At 35.5% G+C, this 13,081-nt stretch overlaps 1 protein-coding gene and 1 long non-coding RNA gene across 2 annotated transcripts in view; one reads left to right on the forward strand and one right to left on the reverse strand.

Moving 5' to 3' along the window:
• Window positions 1–52: 52 nt before the first annotated feature.
• Window positions 53–13,081, reverse strand: part of LOC112754114 (BEACH domain-containing protein C2) — a 27,819-nt gene continuing 14,790 nt past the window's right edge. The window contains exons 11-32 of the mRNA XM_025801705.3: window positions 11,679–12,244; window positions 11,145–11,229; window positions 10,825–11,019; window positions 10,076–10,624; window positions 9,840–9,983; window positions 8,666–9,130; window positions 7,963–8,108; window positions 7,078–7,147; window positions 6,870–6,953; window positions 6,704–6,760; window positions 6,539–6,607; window positions 6,327–6,413; window positions 6,124–6,240; window positions 5,481–5,630; window positions 5,291–5,375; window positions 5,066–5,186; window positions 4,201–4,297; window positions 3,809–3,922; window positions 3,276–3,633; window positions 2,123–2,886; window positions 1,518–1,640; window positions 53–588 (exon numbers count right to left, since the gene is read on the reverse strand). Coding sequence (XP_025657490.1) covers window positions 511–588; window positions 1,518–1,640; window positions 2,123–2,886; window positions 3,276–3,633; window positions 3,809–3,922; window positions 4,201–4,297; window positions 5,066–5,186; window positions 5,291–5,375; window positions 5,481–5,630; window positions 6,124–6,240; window positions 6,327–6,413; window positions 6,539–6,607; window positions 6,704–6,760; window positions 6,870–6,953; window positions 7,078–7,147; window positions 7,963–8,108; window positions 8,666–9,130; window positions 9,840–9,983; window positions 10,076–10,624; window positions 10,825–11,019; window positions 11,145–11,229; window positions 11,679–12,244 — 4,524 coding nt within the window. The 3' untranslated portion in view covers window positions 53–510. The remainder of the gene's footprint in view (window positions 589–1,517; window positions 1,641–2,122; window positions 2,887–3,275; window positions 3,634–3,808; window positions 3,923–4,200; window positions 4,298–5,065; window positions 5,187–5,290; window positions 5,376–5,480; window positions 5,631–6,123; window positions 6,241–6,326; window positions 6,414–6,538; window positions 6,608–6,703; window positions 6,761–6,869; window positions 6,954–7,077; window positions 7,148–7,962; window positions 8,109–8,665; window positions 9,131–9,839; window positions 9,984–10,075; window positions 10,625–10,824; window positions 11,020–11,144; window positions 11,230–11,678; window positions 12,245–13,081) is intronic.
• On the forward strand, window positions 2,092–4,088 carry LOC140180403 (uncharacterized). Its single transcript, XR_011874621.1, has 2 exons — window positions 2,092–3,217; window positions 3,306–4,088. It is a non-coding gene; the product is annotated as an uncharacterized lncRNA (long non-coding RNA).

Raw genomic sequence — 13,081 nt, forward strand, 5'->3', positions numbered from 1 at the left:
TATGCGGCAACATTGATATATTTGAATCTTTCCCTACTTAATACTAACAAGGTTTAGAAAATAAAAAATGGAGAGATTTATATTAATGTGTCACTTGAAGACTCATGCCTTTAGCCGAAATATACTCATAAATATTCTTTCACTACAAGAAAGAATAGCTAATATATAAAATTTTCTTTCACTACAATTCTGAAAGAGAAAATAATGGAAAAAATTGAAGAGAAAAAATTTAATGGCTCAAGCCTCAGCGAGAAGTCTGTCAAATACAAGCACTTCAGTAAAGCTGGGAGAGCGAAGAGGACCCCTGAGCTAAATCTAAAAGCCTAATACTGTGGTGGTGGTTAAAAAAAAGAAAAGAAGTGTCACATATGTTACAAGACATCTCTGAAACCAAAGGGATGAAACGAAAATGCTTATAAACAAGAGTGGTATAAACCCCAATCCTAATTTTCCTAATTGTTAATTATTATGTATAGGAGATCTATAATCGACTTCTCTATATCCTAAAAGCTATGACTTTATGAGGTTCTTAAGCCCATCACCTTCCCAACCAAGCTTGAGCATTTGATCAACCACCTTCAAGCTTAACTGCAAGCAAATAGTAAAAGAGTTATCGGCTATTGTATTATATGTAGGATAGACATCAACATATATTGTGGCTATAAAATTTTTTTATAAACATTTTTCTGGTTAGTTGGAGGAATAATATTTTTTTAAATTTCTGACCCGATGGTCAGGCTTAAAATGTAATGAGATTTTCATGACAAACAAATATATAATAATCTAGTTTTAAGAATAATGAAAGTCACACAGGTTTTAGTGCACCACACTCACTGGTCCAGTGTAACCAATTTGATTTTCATGGAGGTGATCCCACAGGAACACAGAAATATAAAAACCTACCACACTACAGAGGTGTAAATTGTGGTGGAGAAATTCTTGTATGCTCCAAGAACATTTAAGAACTTCTTGTAAATTGTGGAAATCGAGATAAAGTGCAATGCTAGATATATAACTATCATGTGCCTATACCTAATAGCTTAAATTTTTGGAGTAAATGGTTTCACAACAACAACGGCAGCAGCAGCAACAACAACAATAATAATAACAAAGCCTTATCCTACTAGATGAAGTCAACCACATGAATCAAATGATGCTATTACACCTTATCATGTATCATGTATCATGTCTGCAATAAGTCCATTTATGCTTAGATCTCTCTTCTGAGTCTTCTTAGGTCTTTCTTTGCCCCTAAACAGTAAACACTGGTCTATCTTCCATATGATGTACCCTTCTAATCGAATGCTCTGCTGGTCTTCTTTCCACATGTTCAATAGTATTGAAGAAACTAGATTGCAAGTGAGATATAGGAAGTTCATCCGTTTGGAAAATTTACAAGGATTAGGAAAATGATTCCTTCCTCCAAGAGAACACAAACGGATAATTAAGCACGCTAATTCACTCATAAGCAATGACTGATCTATGGCAGGATTGTTATCAAGAATGATTTAACTTACAGCTGGATCAGTGAAGATAATCAAATTTTTATCCAAAGTTGAAACCAAAAGATTCGTGTTATCCTTGTTTAGTGCAAGAGCTGTGATTTCCTGTCCTTCTGCTAGCTTCATTACATGAATTACCTACAGAAAAATAGTATAGTAGAACTGTTAAATGAAGAACCGGGTGCTGAAGAAGGAGATCATGCATCACACAGTAAAAATGCTGGACCAAGATGAACATTTATGATGTTTTGTTAGACTCACATAAAGTGTTAATTTTTTTAAAAATTAAAAAATGTTGATGTCTTCTATATAATAATTCAACAAGAAACAGCAGATAAAGTGGTAAAATAAATAAGATGTTACAATTGCAAGGAGAGATTGCAAACCAATTGTTGGTTGTTTATGAAAGAATTTTTTTTCATTTTTTTTAAAATAATGTTGGGTGAAATATACAAAATTTCTGGAGTTAGCTTTTAGGAAAAGCACAAGTTTTCAGTGAGAGCACATACAAAACAACAAAACCTTATCTCATACAGCCAGAGAACATAGTGACAGTTTAATGAGAGATAACATCTGTAATTTATTTTCTGCATCACATTTGAGCATCATGGATATTCTACCTCCAGAGTGTGCAAATCCAAGAAGCAAATTGATGGTGATGGGACATCGATTCTGTCGGCTTCATGAGTTTCTTTTGGTGGTGAATCAGGATCAGTTATACCTGTCTTGTTCCACCAACTGTTATCCTGGGGTTTACTATTTTCTGCAGAACTGATTCCTAGCAAAGCATTCCTCCCATCAACAGAGATTTCCATGCAAGTGACGCCTTTATAGAAAGATAATTCAGTTTTGGCTATCATAACACCATTAATAGTAAAGGTACAGAGAGTATGCTGTGATTCATTCCAGGTCATGACAACCCCTTCAGAGGAAAGGCAAACAGAATGTGCCTCAACACCATCCAGCCTTTTGATTAAACGTCCCCTCCTTATTGAATGCAAGAGAACATCTGATGATTCGGAGCATGAAACAACTACTCCAACATCTGAGTTGACACAACAACTAAGTATTTCACCGTGGTGCCCCCGAAGTACCTGTAGAGGACCCTGAATGCGGCGTCTCTGATTCTTTTCGAAGAACAAATGTGATGAAGAAGTACCGCTGGTTGAAGGAAGTGAGCTAATGGAAGAGTCTGATACACGAGATGTATGTGACCTATGTATTCTCCAGATTATAACTGTTGTATCTTCAGATCCTGTCACCAGATAGTTACTATCCGGTGAAAGACCAACGCAAGTTACAGGAGCACAGTGCGCATAAGCTGTCTCCAAGGTTTTAGCTCCGTCTGAGGATACTACCCTAATACTATTATCAGCATGCCCACCTAACCAGAAGCCAAATTTTCAAATTAGATGTTAAATAGCACCATACATAAGCAACAACTACAAGTGTTTTGCAGGTTGAGCTGACACAGTGAATAAATTTTGATCCAACATAGAAGACAGAGACAAAAAACTGTATCCAAGAAAGAGAATTTCTGATGTCCAACTGTCATGCTTTATGGTTATATATTTATTGGTTTCATCTTACCTAGAGGCTATATGGATTTGGATCTACAACCATTAATTCTTGATTATATAGTTTAAGGCAAATAAATGATCAGTAGGACTTCTATCCATATCTTCTTTAACATGTTCCTCTTCTATAAATCCTGTGTGAGTAAACATTGTAAACATCCAAAATAGCTCCCATTGTTAACTTATCTAGATTTACCAGTAATGATTTCTTTGTCACATGTTACAGCAACAATAGCTTGGCTCCTAATTCCAGAAGCAGCAAAAGCTAATGCCTTGGGAAATAACCACTCTTCATCACTTGCCCCTTTGAACATGCGCATAAGTCCACCAGCAGACCCTGATGCAGCTTTCCCATGATGAAAAAGGAATGGAGTACCCTGGCCATCAGGCGTATTGGGCTGCCACTTGTGTTGTGCAATATGAGCTGCTGGTGCATTCATATCAACAACCACAACCATGTCTGAAGATGCGTGAATGGCAGCTGCAGGTAGATTGCAATGCTGTGGGGATGGAACAACATATGGCTTGACTTCTTTGGGGTTTCGAAATATTGTCTGATATACAAAGCAATATATGGATTAATGGATTATCATTATAATCACATTCACTTGTCATCAACACATGAAAGACACTTATCATAATATTCTGGCACAAATCTTAAGAAGTACAGAGACAGCATTCTGTATTTATGTACAATGAAGATGTCAAACCAATGGAATCAATAGTTACCTGCAAATGCAGAACCTCGGCTAATGGCTTCTTCTTTAAGTGAGGAACAGTCAGAAGTTGGGATGGTGTCTGTCCAAAATAAGCAATCTGATCTTGTGTCGCACGCTGTTGTACCTTTACTTGTTATGCACAGAAGGGAGTCGTAAGTTGCAGAAACATAATTTGCAAAAATACAGATAAGATTGCCAATATGCAACAACTGTATTGCTAATTATGGATGGTTTGCTTGTAAATGACAAAATAAATTCATATTGCAAAATAGTATAATTAACATGTCATACATCCTTGAGGCAAAGAAGTTAATTCTCATGGTAAAGAATATAAATAAATAAAATAACTGGGGTTGCATTTTCCAAAAGAATTTGAAATATGGAGAAGCAAAGGAAACATACTGGGTCAGATATTTTATCAATATCCACTGTTCCTTCATAGGTAACATAAAAGAAAACATTATTCGCTGCTATAGCTTCTTTGCCTCTTTGCTTATACCTGCATGGTCGAACTCACTAATGTCACCAGATGTAAATGGTCTAGAAGCTACAAAAATAATGAAAATTTGGAAAGCATTGTTATAGATACTATAACTCCGCCTATGTTACATAGCCGGTCCCAAGTCCAGATAAAAGGGGAGGGTTGTGTTAGGATAGGGATGAAGGAAAAGGAGTTGGATACCTTCGGGTTTAAGCTTTGTATATAAGAAAGGTGAAGAATAGAAATGGGATAGGAATTATCATGGGGGTCTTTATGTCACAATGACGAAAATTGGGAAAAATACAAGGTTAAGAAGGAAACAAAGGTGGTATTAAGTAAAGTGAGAACAAGAGCATATGAAGGTCTTTATCAATCTTTGGGGAAGAGGTATATACAAGATAGCAAAGACTTGAGAAAGAAGGACGGGAGATTTGGATCAACTAAGTGCATTAAGGACAAGAATGAGGAGTTTTGGCCACATATAGGGCATTAAAGGTGTATGGTTTGTGCATAAGCCATAGTAAGTCGGAATATATGGAATGCAAGTTCGGGACAAAGATTGGAAACACTAACACATAAGTGAAAATTGGAGAAAGCACCCTCCTACAAGTAAAGAGATTTAAGTATCTTGTGTATTATATAGGATAATGGAGAAACCAAAGAGGATGTAGAAGATAAGATTCAAGCAGGCTGGTTAAAGTAGCAGAGTATGTTTGGTTTTATATGTGAAGGAAAAGAGAAGAGTATTGTTAAAGGACAAGCAAAAAATTTGAAGCAGGTGCATACCCAAATATGAGGTCAATCCACTCATGTAAATGAGCAGATGCATACTCACTCTCCAGAGCCATCCTATGCTTATGCACAAAATCAACTGGATTCTCAGCCCAAGGAGGAAGTCTTACAGTATCTGATATGGCAGAAGAATCACAGGGATAATAACTAAAATATGCACTTGACTATACCACAAATTCTTCTAAAGAAATTAACAAATGCAGAAAATATAGAGTATACCAAGCTTTTCTCCCAATTGTGTTGTGCCAAAATCAATTGAATTTTCGTTTGTGAGGACCTCAGGGAGGTAAAATAGCTCGGGAACCTAATAGGTTGACATAAATAGGCCAAAAAAAAAACATACACAAGATAAGAGAAGAGTGCATAATGTACAAATCAATCAGTTTGTCATAAAAGTTGATAGACTTACCAATTCCTTCACATCACTCATGTCCTCAAGGACTCCATTCCAAGTAGTAGAAACATCTGAGAACATCCGATCCGCATGATCAAATTTTCCACCTTGAAGTTTGATTGCAAGGGTAGTGAATGGTTCAACCCTAACAAGATAATACAGAACCTGAAAAGAAGATAATAACCATTAACTCTGCAAAACAAGCAACTAAGAATCAACCATACTAGAGAACATTGTGTACAGAATAAGAAATTGCTTCTATTGCTATTGTAGTTTGAAAAATGAAACATGTCAACATTACATAGTGGTTTATGCCGTGCTATGAATATAAACTAATTTTAAAATTTATCACAGCAGTAAAATAGACACACCAATTCTACAGCAAGATATCAACAAAGCATGACCTTATACATCAGAATTTTTGAATTTTTGGTCGGCTTCCCTATTACGACTTGTATGACTTCTTGGCCATAAGTTGATTATCTATGAGTTAAATTTGTTATTAGCATTCTGAAACAGCCTGGCTATCAGTTAATATAGCTTCCCTTTAAAAATCAACTTCCCCAAAGCTACCAAACAACTCTGGCAAAACATGGACAAATAAATTATTTTTTAATTTTCTATTGAAAAAGGAAGCGGAAAATAGAGGGGAACCCACTGTTCCTGCACTGGAGTAGTGTGATCCGTAATGGAATTTGGGGATGACTGGGTCGTTAAAGCTAGCATATCTCTCTTGAAATTTTTTCAGACGGTCTGGGTTCAGTGCACCAATAGGCTGCATCAAGTCATAAGCATTAATTATCAGAGAAAAGATAAAAACATTCTCTTAGAACTGATTAATTATGATTCATTATACAATACCTTTGAAAGATCTCGGTAAGAAGAAGGGTTAGAAAGATCCAAGCTCTCAGAACTGTAATCAGAAAGAATCCAGGGGAAAACTGGGTACTGCCAGAATTTTTTTTTTTTTTTCACAAAAAGGTGGTATATAAATAACAATTTCATATAAGATAAAAATTAATAAATTAAGAAAAGAAATAGTTACTGGTTAAGAAACAAGGGAAAAAGATCACCTGTGTTATATCATTATAACTACGCCCAGCCAGTGTATTGAGTTGCATTAGATAATCAAAATTACTGATCTGCACAAGGGATTATAAAATTAACGAATATAAGTGATTCATATGCATATTATATTAGAATCAAAATCCTTTGATCAGTTAAGGCTCAATTCATACCTCCCACCTAGCCCAGCGCTCCATAAGTTGTATTCTTTTCAAAAGTTGTTCTGGCCTCTGCAAAAAGTGGTATATTCTTAGGTTCTTCGCTTACATCCTTTATTGTTATCCTAAGCCTACATGGAGAATGATTTGCAAAAGAGAACAGTAAAAGAAAAGACATTACTTGAGTGGCCAAATATATATTGTTTAAATGAGGAGGCCGTGATTGAACAATTGCTCGATATGCATTCCTTCGCCCCTCACTACTCTGAAGAGAAAATTCATTGGTAATAAGTATTAGGAATACGAGTGTTAAACATTGGAGATATTACAAATCCAAGATTATCTTATGGAAAAATAGAGAATAAAGTAGCACAAATAAAGAGAAATACCCCAAAGTCAAAGAAAAAATTTGAACGGTCCACCATAAATAGCTCCAGCGCACTTCTTCTAAGGAGATATCTGTAAAAGGAACAAATACTGATAAAATGACAGTTTTTTTTTTTTCATTATTAATATGGACATAAAAGTAATATGCTATCAACTATCGACCAGCAAACATCATGTAACTAAGCTATCAACTCATTGGCTAATATTGTAAGTTCCTACTTTATTAAGATGCTTGTTACTCTTGAACCATAATGTAATTTCCTTTCCTCAAAAAGGATCATTTTAGGATTATCAATCTGCAAATTCAGAAGGTTAACAGTATGTTTGGTTTATTTATCTCATATTTTAAAATTCAAAAGCTTAGGTTTTCATCAATAATAAGAAATATGTTCCACTGTTTTCATCTCGTTCATATTTTCAAACTTATTGGAACTTTTAGTTTCATGTTGACCATTTTCCTCATAAAAGTTTTTAAGGAAGAAGCAGGGGAAGCAAGGTGGCACTAGTGTAATTATCACTGAAAACATATAATTAGAAAATGAAAACACAAGAAAGACCAAATAAAACCTAAGATTTTAATAACTGTGTGCAGTTTTGTTCTTTTATGAGAGTGGACAAAGGGTAATTTTAGGTTAATTTGGTTTGTTAATACCGTCACACTTTTAGCTTAAAGCCATCCTGCAAATTCATATAGTATGCCACATAATAAATCAACATATAGATGGTTCAAAGATTATTCTTGGTATCAAGATAATAAAAAGTTAATAGATAAGATCCATAAATAGTTTTAATATAATGTCGACATATGCATCATGATTAGAAATGAAAACACATATATAGAATAGACTGACAGGATTATGAATGTTCATTGAAATGAATTCATTCACCTCCGGCTAAAAATTTGATGAAGGGATGACGTTAACCAGCTACGATCCTTTTCTTGGTCCCATGCCTCAGAATTGATATCCAAACCATCCATGGGGGTGCTGCATGCACTGTTATCTACTATAAAATTTATCCTCCTACTGGTTACCTGCAATCGGGCAATGCTAATTTACAATTGTACAATTACAACAGCTACCCAGAAAAAACATTTTCAACATGCACCTTTGCCACACTAAAATTATGAGTGCAAATAGTAAGCAATATCAGATTTTATCCAACAAAAAGTTTCCAGGCATTTTGATCAAAGAAAGCAAAAGCTACAAAAATCAAGAAGAGAAGATAAATAGATGAAAAAATCTCTCAAATTAACGCATCCTTCTTTGATTGACCAAATTGATATGCCATAAATCTTCAAGAACCAATATAGAGATTTCTTCTCACTTTTATGTTTTGAAATTTCTTCTTCTCTTTTCCTCCACCAGCAGCTTTCTAAAATTCCACTAACCTAATCAACCTCAAATGGGCTTACAAAATCAATAGAAGCATACAAAGGCAATTCTCAGAAAAGGAAAATATCTTTATTTACATATATGCAATATCATCAGCATAGCTTAGCTACCTGCAGAGGAATTCAAATGCATAAAATAAAATAAATAAATAATTATGAAGAATTAAAAGAACTTTAAACTGGACAAATAAACTTACTTGGAAGGTTCCTTGTAATACCCTAAGTGGCTGGACCATTGATGAGGGTAGCTCAAGAACAATTCTTTCATCAAGTTCACTTGGAACATAGCCAGGTGCAATCCCCGAAGAACTTCGAACAATACCTTCAACACTCGAAAGTTTGGTTGCACTGGTTTCTAAAGATTGCTCTACAGTTTGCTCTACTGGTTCAGAAAGTTTAGGAGGCTGATTCATTACTTTGTCTTCAATATCATTAACCTTAGCGTCCAGATTATCAATTTCAGCCTGTTCTTCATCTTCATTTATACCGTCTATTGAGATTGCTTCTGCTGATAAAATTGGTGTTTTCTGATCTTTATTCTTCTCTGAGTTATCATCATCATAATTGGCTGCAGCACCTAAATGATCATATCCTCGGTAATTCCTCTTCAAACATCTTCTCATCCGGCAAGAACTTTCCATAAAATCTAGCTTCCAAAAAACCTAGATATTATAGAAGTTATCATCATGGTGAAACATCACATCCTTATTTTTAATCTAAGATTTTAATAGAAGATGGTATGAATTATTCAAATATGAAATTCACCAAGAACATCGGAAACAGCAAAATCAGAGCATTATGTCAAATACATCATTTCACTTTTTTGCAAAACACCAAAATCCCACCACATAAATTCTGGAAACACAGGTATGAGAAGGTATTTTTTAAAAAAAAAAAATTGAATTGAATTGTTCTGATCAAGGCATTTAAATTATATATCAAGAAATATCATTAACTAACAGAATAAGTTGATGAGTGTAGGTTAAGCCTGACTCCCAGGAGAGCCGGCATAACTAACAGCCAACTGTCAAAACTAGTGCACCTGATTGCCCCTGCTATTACAGCAGTATATGATCCCCAATATAAGTCTAATTACAGTGAAGTGAGTTAATCATAAAATTTTTTTTTTTTGAGTTAAACATAATATCATTCTCAAAATTTCAGAGCTTCTCTCTCTCCTCTCTCTCTCTCTCTCTCTCTCTCTCTCTCTCTCTATATATATATATATATATATATATATATATATTACACTAAAAGGAATTTAAGGCGAAAAAGAGATGAAAAGCAACAAAGAATGCAAGTTTTATGAAAAGCAACAAAGAATGCAAGTTTAGTGATGACAATGTAGACGGTTATATTATTACAACATACAAGAGGTGGGCTGTATAAATGATCCGCAAAAGGCCCAAAAAGAGTTCTCATCTCAATTAACTGCCGAATAAGTTTGCGCCACCCACGGATTCCTGTATTGATTCGATGCCTAGCTATTATATCAACATTACCACGCCTGTCAATCTGGCAAACAAGAAATATAAAAATATAACATACATACAATATCTCAATATATAATATGAAAACCATGTAACATAAATTGTTTAGGAACAAACCTCAGACCGTTGCATGTTCCTTGCTAGGGCAAAACTGGCAACTAGAACTGCAATGAATTTATATGATAAAGCATTAAAATCTTTCTCATACACTGACTTTGTATCAACTGGCTGCAAACATTCCATCCAGGCAACTCCCATTGCTTCAGTTATAGTCCACCTCTTAACACGCTCCATATCACTAGCATTCCTTCGCTGAGCAGATGTAGCCATTGCAACAGCACTAAGACCTCTTCCAGCACCAATCTTTGAAAATCGTTGAAGATCACGAGCTGCTGCCAAAGCAGCAGCTTTTGCTGCAGCTTTGTCCTTGGGTAATGGAGGAGTTTTAGTAGGTGCTTCTAAAGGTTTTTGAAAGCTTGAAAATGTAGTAAGCTTAGCCTGTTGTTTCCGTTCCATCAATGAGGTGTCACGCCTAAGTTGGGTATTTCTTACAGGGGCACGACTTTCACCACCTGAAGTACCAGCTGCTGCCATAGCCAATGCCATTGCTGCAGGTGGAGATGCAAAAGCAGCAGCCCAGGCTGGAGACATCATTGCCAGAGCAGCCTGAAAGAAATGTTAGATGCATTGCAGTAAAATCATACAAACGAATTGAAGATCAACACCATATAGAATCTCATTGTAGCAGATAACTTGGACTATTTTTAAATTTGATCATTTCAATCCTTTAATTCATATTGGTTGAATACTTTTCTCTAATTTATTTTCAATGAGTGCATGTGCTGGCACAATACACATTAAAGTACCTCGACTGGAAGGGCATCAGCAGCTAGTGCAGGATCATCTACGGTAAGAGGATTCAGACCATCAGTAGTTGCGAGTTCATGGGTTCCAGCCAAGATGGGGCGCCACCTCCTCAAGACCGCAACAAATGGAGGTAAAATAGCCTCAAGGTACTGTTTACGGAGAGGCTTTTGGTCTATGCTAACAGCATGGTACACCTGACCAGATGTTGTACTATGGTAACTACATGGTTGTGCACAAAATACAAAAAACGACACATACTTTGATAACAGCCTAACATATTAAGCAAGAATAAAAATGTTAAAGGCTGAAAAATACTAACCTCAGAATAAAGTAAACAGCATGCTACCAACACTCTTTGTCTTTTAAACTCAGAAATTGGCATGTTCAGAACTGGAGAGAGGACACTGTTCAAATTACAAGACAAATAAATAAGACAAGATTTGGGATAAATAAGACAAGATCATGGTCCATTCCATTTTGCTTTAGTTTACTGTGTGTTGCATGCACATGCATAGTGTGTGTTAGTAATAAATAAGACAAGATTAGGGATAACTAAGACAAGATCATGGTCCATTCCATTTTGCTTTAGTTTACTGTGTGTTGCGTGGGGTGTGTGTGTGTGCGTGCACCCGCGCTGAGATTGAATAACTATATTGAAATGAAAAAAATGGTAGCATAAAGAGGGGAACATCTTAAGCACTAGCTACAGAGAGGAAGGAAAAATGAGCAAATGTCAATATTATGGTGCTGTATAGAATTATACCAATTATAGCCAAATTTAATCCAGATCAATAAACCATTCATGATTAAAACATGTGCTGGAAATGGTATTAGATAGCAATGATAGCATTACCTCCACAAAAGTGTCGAGTTTTGTTTCCTTCCTTCAGAGATTGCATCCTCAATTGTTGAAGTCTTCATCAGCATATGTTCTCCCCCATCATCTTCTTCCCTCATTGATAGAAGAACCATCCGGAGCATGCAAAAGAATGGTTGGTCACTGTCTAATAGCTGGTACAATGCAGCCATTGCTCCCATCCCAGTGCCTGACCCTCCGCCAATTCCAAGACCGCCACCAAGGCCGGACTCATCTAGCAACAATGCTTGGAGCATTGCCATAGACTTCTTCACCAGAGGAAGCTCAACCCAGTTGCCATTGCCATCTTTCTCCAAAGCTGACTTCCAAATTTCCCATCCTCCTGCACCACCACCAAGTGGAGTTCCCTTTGAAGGAAGGCCGACGCCATACCACAAACGGCTCCGAAATTTCCAGCCATTAGCTAAATCCTTAGCGCAGGACCCATAGGATACAAAAGCACAAGAAACAGATTCATAAGGCTCAGCAGCAGCAGCAGCAGCAAGCCTTTCCATCACGGAAGTGGATATTTGACCATTTGCATCAGCCATCGAAGCAAGGACCTAGAATAGTGGACAACATGAATGCTTGAACAATATTGAGATAAACATGCAAAACAAAGAGAAAAGAGAAAGAAAAATGGACTATTCAAAGGAAAGCATTATGCAAAAACAAATCTAAGTTACTACCTCAACCAAAAATTTCCTATCCTGTATAGAAGGATTAAAAATTTTTAAAAAAAAAAAAAAAAAAAAAAAAAAAAAAAAAAAAAAAAAAAAAAAAAAAAAAAAAAAAAAAAAAAAAAAAAAAAAAAAAAAAAAAAAAAAAAAAAAAAAAAAAAAAAAAAAAAAAACATTTTATTATTTGAAGATTTTTTTTTTTTCCTTCCAAAATTACTGTCCTGTTGATGTCCATTGCATGAATTCATGAATGGAAGGCAAAACTATAAGCAGTATAGAACCCTATCAATTTATGACTTCTACCATGAATGCCTAAGTTTAAATTTTAGCAGACATACATCTAGAGAGACTGCCCCAGAATACTAGAGACGATGTGCATCACCCATAACTTCTGTTGATTCTCCAGTACTGACAATGACGGTGAGTTATCCTGGCTGAAAAAAAAAGAGAAAGGACGATTGAAAATCTGTAAGCACAAGTAAGACAAGTATGACACTGTCTGACCTCACCGTACAAGCTAAGACACTATAAAAAAAATAAGTGGGTAAGTATGTGTATCTGCAATTATTCTTGTATGTACAGATTTTATTTCTAAGGTAGTGTTTGGAATCTGTCTCTGGGAACAAATTTAAAAGACATAAACTCTTGCCATTCTCCCCTCCCAACAAGTGGGATGTGAGGAACCACTAAATGGATAATTTTTTTCTTTTTTTCTGTTTT

Source organism: Arachis hypogaea, chromosome 2, assembly GCF_003086295.3.
Source record: "Arachis hypogaea cultivar Tifrunner chromosome 2, arahy.Tifrunner.gnm2.J5K5, whole genome shotgun sequence".
In the NCBI taxonomy this organism is placed as follows: domain Eukaryota; kingdom Viridiplantae; phylum Streptophyta; class Magnoliopsida; order Fabales; family Fabaceae; genus Arachis; species Arachis hypogaea.